The sequence below is a fragment of the Ciona intestinalis genome, chromosome 11, assembly GCF_000224145.3.
Source record: "Ciona intestinalis chromosome 11, KH, whole genome shotgun sequence".
Classification (NCBI taxonomy): Eukaryota; Metazoa; Chordata; class Ascidiacea; order Phlebobranchia; family Cionidae; genus Ciona; species Ciona intestinalis.
The window spans coordinates 2,877,028-2,886,035 of record NC_020176.2 but is presented as its reverse complement, the minus strand read 5'-3'; the positions used below and the strand labels follow the sequence as shown (position 1 = coordinate 2,886,035).

General features: G+C 34.3%; 1 protein-coding gene across 1 annotated transcript in view; it reads left to right on the top strand.

Annotated features, from left to right (window-relative positions):
* Positions 1-8,870, top strand: part of LOC100183988 (symplekin) — a gene marked incomplete in the record, with an annotated part of 14,058 nt that extends 5,188 nt beyond the window's left edge. Inside the window, 20 exon segments of the mRNA XM_009861926.3 lie at positions 123-281; positions 669-750; positions 1,043-1,155; positions 1,320-1,413; positions 1,625-1,711; positions 2,078-2,267; positions 2,669-2,864; positions 3,113-3,257; positions 3,467-3,548; positions 3,844-4,022; positions 4,470-4,641; positions 4,867-4,991; positions 5,327-5,445; positions 5,907-6,023; positions 6,339-6,467; positions 6,791-6,994; positions 7,387-7,570; positions 7,785-7,847; positions 8,126-8,332; positions 8,736-8,870. Of these exon segments, the coding sequence (XP_009860228.1) occupies positions 123-281; positions 669-750; positions 1,043-1,155; positions 1,320-1,413; positions 1,625-1,711; positions 2,078-2,267; positions 2,669-2,864; positions 3,113-3,257; positions 3,467-3,548; positions 3,844-4,022; positions 4,470-4,641; positions 4,867-4,991; positions 5,327-5,445; positions 5,907-6,023; positions 6,339-6,467; positions 6,791-6,994; positions 7,387-7,570; positions 7,785-7,847; positions 8,126-8,332; positions 8,736-8,794 (2,706 nt within the window).
* Positions 8,871-9,008: the final 138 nt, after the last annotated feature.

Genomic DNA, 9,008 nt, shown 5'->3' with positions numbered 1-9,008 from the left:
AGATTTTTTTTAGATTTACAGTAATCATGAGAAAACACCGAATTTTTGCAAATTTGTTACTAAATAAATATTATATATATATACTTATTTTTTGGCAAAAAAAAGTATTCCCATCTTTACAGGTTATGCTCCCTGATAAAATCCCAGATGCTTTCCAAGCCTCTTATACTCCAATAGAGTCGGCTGGAACGATTGATCAGAAGAAACATCTTGCTCGTCTTCTTTCCATCCAGATGACAGCGGTCGGGATCGGATCAGGGGTTCAACACACTGCAGAAATGGTGGGTGACGTTTTTACGCTTTAGGGGTTTTAGGGGGTGAAAATTTAATGCTTTTTGATAGCTAAAGAACATTGCAAAATTTAATTGTTTTTTTTAGTATTTAAAATTTTAAACCTAATATTTTGATTTTGAAATTACGTATAGATTTTCAATTTAACAAACAATGTAATGAATGTATCATTTTTTACAGGTTTGAATTAGGATTAAATAAATTTATGTATACATAAACATATCCTATGTTCAGTTTGCACAATTTTTGGGAAATATTTGGGCTAAATGCAGAAATTTTACCAAAATGAAGTAGAAACTGCAATGCACATTTTTTGCTTTTTTAAATTTATTTATTTTTTTGTTACTGATCTAAACAAAACGTTACTTATATTATAGGAGGCAAAAGAAATAGCGAAGAAACAAATGGAGAAAGAAAAGAAAGAACTTGAAAAGAAAATCCCAATCCAAACTCTTATTGGTGACTATTTGTTATTGATAAAGTAACATACTTGGTAAAAGCTAGCACGAGATGTATGAAACAGAACACCTGTGTAATAGCGACTGTCGATTTCCGGCCACGCGAGGATAAAGTAACTTACATTCATTCGTTCATAAGATATTATCTATAATTTTTAAATTTTTACATGCTTTACAACTTTAACTACTACAGCATTGTAACAAAATCTTATAAAAAGTCGCGACCCCCCAATAACCCCCTAGCTGCCCACTGGGCACCACCAAAGTAAAATAACATTTTACTTTTATATTAGGTGGAACAACAACCTCTGATGTCCCTGAACCGGTTGAAGTTAAACAAGAGAGCAAACCATTAGAGCCAACTCAACCAGCTGTCCCTATGAAAGGGATGCAGAGAAGAATACAAGTATGTGTACGACTCGTAGAACAGTGGTTAGCACGCCAGTAACCAAGAGGTTACGGGTTCAAGGCTTGTTGCTGCTACCGTTGTGGGCGTATAAATTTATGTTAATGTTAAAATGCCATTTATGTTAATGGTCGTAAAATTTTAAGATTTTTTTTTCTTTGCAGGGATTCCATCTAGCAAGCATTACCAAGCCTTTAAGTTTGGAAGCAAAAGACAAAATAATCAAGATGGCGGTTCTACGTGTGCTTAAATCAGAAAGTAAGTTTTTATTACATTCCAACTTATTTTAATCAGATTTTTGGAAAGGTTTAAATTTAATACAAAAAATTAGTGTCAAAAGTAATTTCTCAACTCTTGCCTAATTTTCAGGACCCATGGCATGCCTTACTGTAGGCCCTAACCCATATAGAATATATAAATATATTTACATAACATATTATTATATTTGGTCATAAATAATTCTTTTCAGGAAGTGCAATTGCTGGTGGAATTCACTCAAGGTGGCAGAAAATTTTAACAAACCTTGTAGCTCAGTTTGGTGGTGATCTGCACAGATGTAAGTCTATGTTTTAGTAGGCTATATATAAAATAAAATATTCTAATAAAAAAGAACACCGGGTTCAATGCTTGATACAGATAGGTGTATACGTCTTGGGCAAGAGATTTAACAGACATTGCTCCAACCCATTGGACACTAAGTGGGTTAAAGTACCCTGTGTAGTGGACCAACTCTGGCCTAAATTACAGGCCCCATCATGGGCCACACTGTAGGATCTCACTCACAAAGATTAGAATAGAAATAACTTCACCAAACCAAAACTTAAAGCATAACTAATTGAGCTTTTTTTCAGCATTTTTTCATTTGGAGTTAATGTTTTTTACTAAAACAGAATTTACAGCTTAAATAACTACCATTTTTCAGCTCTTGCCAAATTCATTCTCGCTGACATTCGAAATCGTTCTCAACTAGCATTCCAATGGTTGTATGAAGAGTTTAATATTTACCTTGAAAATGCTCGTGGAATTAATGATAAAGCTGCCATGGAGAATTACGATGCGTGTCTTACTGGGCTGTTACAAGGACTGCTGGAAAAACAGGATTCAAGAGAAGGGTGGGTTTGAACATTAAATGTATTTCTTATAAATTGTATAGTGGTTAACTGGTTAGCACGCCTGTATTTAGCCAAAGGATACAGATTCAAGGCTAAACGCTGGGACCATTGTGGGCGTATGTGTCTTTGGGCAAGACACTTAACAGCGATTGCTTTAACCCAGTGGCACCTTATTGGTTGTCTAAATTGTCACTCATACATTAAAAAATATAAAATATCCTCCAAAAAATTACTTACAAAGTTATATGTATATGTCACCCATACAATATAAAAAAAATATTTTTTCTACTTTTTCACAAAGCTTGTGCATAAAAACTTAAAAAATATCCCCAAAATTCATGACCTACTCTACAAATTTCTATATACCTTACCCATAAAATATCTATTTTTTATTTTTCCAGCCTTTTTACAAAGCTTGTGTTACAAGCTCCCTTGCTGACTGACTCTGCCATCAAAGTAGTTCATTCGTATTGTGAGGATGAACGGCGGTCCCAAACTACCATGTTGCTCGTTCGTACCCTGCTGTCACACAGACCAACGAGAAGAATGCAGTTTCTGCGTGTTCTGCTTGACTTAAGCACTTTTAAAATTGAAACTGTAAGTTTAGGCGTGGTCTGTTACCTAATAGTCTAACAATTAGGCACATTCAGCAATTTAGTTTTGCATGTTAAGTCATTCAATTTTTGCTCTAATTTAAATTAATATTCTTTTAATTTTTTTTAACGATAAATATTTGTTATTTTCGTTATTTTAATTTATTTCGTTTATCATTATGTATGCAAAAGAATAAAAATAAAAAAAACTGAGAAAAAAACATTTTATAAAATAAATTGTTTTTTTACCAGGTGCGCCAAAATTCAATTGAAATAGTAAAGGAATTATACGAAAATCAGAAATATCGAGATTTTATTGAACAATATGCGATGACCAATTTATCTTACTTGAAAGAAGCAGAACCACCGAATGATATTCGACAAGAAGAATCTGACAGTGAGTTCATAAAAACTTTTTTACAAATAAAAATAACAAGTATATTGGGGGCAAAAACAATTGATATCACCGCATTTGTAGTAATAGTTTTCTGCTGTGCAAATTATTTTTTTTTTGGCATAAAACACACTATATGGAAAAATATCTTTTCCTCAAAAAATTGTAAATAAAGTTATATTCATTAAAAAAAAAGTATTTTAAATTCACAGAAACTTGGAATGAGGAACAAATGAAACAGTGTTTCCAACTCTGTTTATCTCTTCTGCCCACCAACCACGCACTTGTACATAAGTAAGTGAGCAACACTGCTGTGTTTCTAAATTTTTTTTTAATACTTTTTTGCCAAAATTAATGTCTCCTACTCTGAGGTCCTTGTCTAAGATATGCGGTTTAGGCCAGAATTGGCCCATTACCCCTAATATATCTCATATTACAAATCGTTAAGTCATGTACAATATTTTTTTGTAATCACATAAAAAAATTCCGCAAAAAAAAAGATTTTTAAATTATAAAAAAAAAAAGGTTTTATTTTTTTATAAGTTATGTGTAAGAAAACGCTTAAAAAATCATCTTTTTTCACCTCCAGCTTAGCTGCAGTTTACGTTGAAGCCTCTGCAAATATAAAACGAGTGATCCTTCATTCGTTGGATGCTCCTGTGCATGGAGTAGGAATGTCTTCTCCTGAGCTACTTAAACTGGTGGAGGAATGTCCAAAAGGAGCTGAAACTATCGTGACAAGGATGTTGCATATTCTCACTGACAGAGGTCGGAAATATTTTGATTTTTTTGTTTCCGGAAAAGTTTGCTTTTATTTATATAAAAGTAAATAAAGATTAGGTTTTTTTTACAAAAATATTTGATTTTTTGCCTAAAAGTATTGGTTCTTTTACCTAGCACTGTGGCTCTGTGGTTAGCTGCTTGCATCGAAACATACTGGGTTCATTGCTTAATGCTGACAGGCGTAAGGGTCCTTGGGCAAAATACTTAATGGCCATGGGTCAACTCTGACCTAAATCTCGGGTCCTGGACAGGCCCTGTAGTATAAAGTAAAATTCTCCCCCCCCCTCCCCCCCCGCCTACAGAATAAAATAGAATGCGAATCATACTATAACTTACCCCTATGCCTATGGCTATATACCAAAACTAAAAAAATAAATTTTAACCGTTTTTTTAAATTCCTACTGTTTTTTTTAAATTTTATTTCTACCACAGAACACCCATCACCCAGCTTGGTATGCAAAGTTCGTGACCTTTACCAGAAGCGTGTGCCCGACGTGCGTTTCCTAATCCCGGTAATCAACGGGCTCGAAAAGTACGAGGTGCTCGCTGTGCTACCAAAGCTTATAAAACTGAACCCAACTGTTGTAAAAGGGGTGTTTAATAGGTTGGTGAAATTTTTAAACCATTTTCAGATATCATTCTATCGGAATAAGAGACTGACAATGCCATTTTATTTTTTATTGTACTATTTGCTGGACTTTTTTATATTTTTACTTCATAAAACAACTTAAAAACTTTAAAAAAATAATTTTATCATCACTTTTTGCAGGTTGTTCAAAAATGGGTAAAAAAATTGGAATTTTTAAATCAATCTAATTATTTTTTTCAGATTACTTGGCATACAGCGTCACTATAGTTCAGAACCTTCTGTGAGTGCAATAACACCTGTGGAACTGCTTGTAGCATTGCACACAATAGACCAAAGCAAGGCAGATGTCAAATTTGTTATTAAAGGTATAAAAATATGCATGGAAAATAAGTAACATGAAGTATGCTACAGAAATAGGCTTAGGTACATACTGTTTTTAACCATTAAACATGTATTTTGCTGTCATTTATGGTGGCGACACTGGCGAAAAAGGAGTACTAACTATACCTGTTTTAGTGTAAAGGGTTCATTTTTAGCAAAGTTTTAGTACCTTAGTTTTACACTTGGAATAACTAATTAATAAGGTTTCTTAAAGGCTATGCCTGAGTATACTTGCATTTTATCAATGCCACCCTAGATTTAACTTTAAGTTACATTCAATTTTTTATTCATTGATTCCTTATTCTTTATATCTTACCAGCAACAAGTTTATGTTTTGCTGAGAAAGCCGTATATACATCTGAGGTGCTTGTAACAGTGATCAACCATCTGGTGGAACTTCCAGTTATTCCTACTCTGTTGATGAGGACTGTTATACAGGTATGGGTTTTAATAATGTATCTTATATCCAGCAATGTAGTTTTACAAAGCCTTCTGTGCAGTTTCCATAAGTCACTGCCAGTGGCGCAGCCAGAAAAAAAATAAGAGGGGGGGTTTAATCAAAAAAAATTTTCAATTTTTTTTTTTGATTAATTTTTTTGGGGGTTTAATAGGTGGGGTGGCGACACCCTAAACCCCCCTTTGCTGCGCCACTGGTCATTGCAATGTTTTACTGTGTGGAGTGGGGTATAAATTATACATTATTGGTCAAACACATTGTTCCAACCCAGTGGTCACTAATGGGTTGTAACACCCTAGCAAAATCTAAGTTCCCATGTCGTTTCACACTGCTTGCCCTCCCCCATGTAGAATAGAATTAAAAACCTAATTACCACGAATGTTTGTGTTATCATTTAAAATTTCCTACGCTGTTATTATACAGATGTTTTGTATTTACACAGGCACTCATCACATATTCACGTTTGTCTGGGTTCGTTATGAACGTTCTTCAAAGACTGATAATGAAAAGAGTTTGGGAGCAAACTAAAGTTTGGGAAGGTTTTATAAGATGCTGCCAGGTAAGTTTTACAGTAGCAGTTCTTTACTTCAATTGTTGGCAAAATTTTGTAAAATTTAAACTGTAAATACAAAAATACTTTTTAAATTTTAAAAACTCTTTTAGTGGTACTGTTTTGTTAAAATTTATAGTTATAACTTTCACTCCACTTTATATGAAAGTATATGAGAGAACTAAAGGGTTACTGCCTCAGCAAACTTAAAAAAACTAAAAACTTTTGGCATTAATATAAAACATTGTAACACTTTTTTTTCACTTTCATTTTGCTTGTTTTGCATAACATTTCAGAATTTTTTTTAAACCATTGTGTTTCCAGCGAATGAAGCCTCAATCGTTCCAAGTTTTGCTACAACTTCCACCAGCTTGGTTGTCTAATGTGTTTGAAACTTTCCCCGATTTGAGGGAACCATTACTTCAGTATGTTAATAAGCTTACCCCACAACAGGTATTTAATAAACTTTTTTTATAATATTTATCAAAATTTAGTGACAAGTTTCAAAAACCTTGTAACTATTGAATATTCAAATGGCAGATTTTTGTTAGCCATACATTGGGACATCCACACTCAACAGGGTGTGCCATTAAGTGATCTTGGCGCATGTGTTCTTGGATAAAACACTTAACAGAAAATCTTGATGTCTTCTTGTAAAGTAACGAAACAGCTGTCTTTAAATATTACAGAACAGAAAGTTGCCAAATGATCTCTTTCATCCTATTCATAGAAATGTAATTTTCAATTACAAATAACATGGTATTTTGCATTTCCAGCGGCAACACATCTCTCCAGCCATCGTATCTGTGCTCGAGGTTTCACCAGAACAAGCTGCTCTAAAAGCTCAGAGGGAAATGCAGGAGAAACTTGCTCGGAGCAAGGAGCAGGAGAAACTCGCCCAGGAGTGGGAGAGAAAGGAAAGAGACAGAAAAGCTGCTCTCCAAGCTCAGCAAGAGATAATGAGGATAAATGCACAGCTGGTATGTGATGATGAATGTTGCTTATTTACCCTCACATGGTGGGAAATGAGTCAGTATAACACAGATGTTCTGTTTCATACATTTCGTACACGCTTATGAGTTACTATGTATTTAATTTTGTTCTTGATTATTTTTTGGGGATTATTATTTGTTATTTTTGGTTTTATGTGTAGCTGTTGATTTAGACAACCCAATAGTGACCACTGGGTTGGATCAATTGCCCAAGGACAAGGACACATACACCCACATTGGCTGCAATGAGCCTTGAAACCGTGGGCACGAGATGTAGGTAACAGAATATACAGAACAATCATTGCCCTGCCAGAGGATAAAGCAAGTTCCATTCATTCATTCATTTAACTGTAATTCTAATACACTCAAATTCCATTCAGGCTAAACAAGAAAGCGAGCGACAGAAACGCAACCAAGAAGCCTCGTTGGACGTGAAAGTTGAAACAAACAAAGAAGGCGACGGACTTCTTGGGGCTTTTCCCGGCAGTAACCCTCAACCCAGTCTACTTGGTCCCCCACCCACAAATGCTACACCCTTGTTAAACCCACCCATGCAAGTACAAGGTAGTGTTTGTTGTTTATGAGTTGTTTTATTTGCATTGTATTAAATTTTTAACGGAAATTTTTTTTGGTAATAAATTTTACTTACTAAATATTTACTAGGTTGATGGATTTTTTGGTTTTCTTTGATTTCTATAAAGCAAAAGGTTTTTTATAAAACTTCTTTTTGAATTAAAACATCCGTTTTTTTTATCAACTCCTCCGAGTAATTTTGCAGCCGATATAAAACCAGTGATTCTCCCAGCAAGTTCAACTCCCCCTGTATCCACTAATCCCCCTGGTAAGATCATTTTTAACAATTTACAATGCTCATTTAGAGTCTTGAGGTTATGGTTATATAATTCTGTAAATGTTGTTAACTTCCAAATTGAAAAAAAAATAGAATGAAACCATTATTTATTTTACCTCAACCTATCATGTGGGTTATCTTACCCCAACCTACTGTACAGCCGTCTTACCATGAACTATTAGACCTGTGATCTTATCCGAACCTTTTATAGGGGACTCTTACCCCAACCTACTATATATCAGCTAACCCATTTAACACTATCCTTACAGCTCTAAACACAACAGCATCTCCAGCCAAAGCCATCACCCCCACCCCTTTACCCCCAGCCACCCATCTACCACCCCCCGGTATAATTCTGCCCCCTAACCTACCCTTACCCCCATTCCAATACAATGTCCCACCCCCAACACTAATGGTAGCTCCTCCTGCTGCTATACCACCTTCATCTACAAGTAACCAGTCTCCTGCCCAAGCTGGTTAGTACTGAGTTATATAAATAGTATTTGCAGCTTTTATTTTAATTTAAAGTTTTTCAAACGCCTCACTAGTACCATTAAATAAATGATTTTAACTTGCTATACTCTCGCGTTGCCAGGAAACGACAGTTGTTATAACACAGGTGTTCGGTTTCATACACCTCATGTCAACTTACGAGTTACCACATAACTTTGTGGGTGATTTTTTTCTATATGGTTGATTTCGACAACCGCTTAATGACCATTGGTTTAAAGTAATTGTAGGCATGTGTCTTTGGCAAGAACTTCTTCTTTTTTGTAAACCTGTTTGTAAAACATCTAAAGAATTTTTTTTGTTAATTTTTTTTTTTTTCAATTTTGTTTTTTTGTATTATTATTTCTGACATTTTTTTCTACCAAATAGAAGTGAAGACCGAGCGAAGCGCGACACCGACACAAGATGAATCTGATGATGTTAACTAACAATTACATCAAAATATAATTCATGATATATATGATGTATTTGTTTTAGAACAAATAAAAATATTTCGTGCCATAATGTTCGTGTAATTAAAGCTGTAGTTCAAATATGTCAAAAAAACACAAACAGAAAGTTTAATTTGTTTCGATTGTAGTAGTGAAAATCAAACTAATTAAAACAACTAAGAAAAGGTAAAAAATAATTGTATTCTAAACT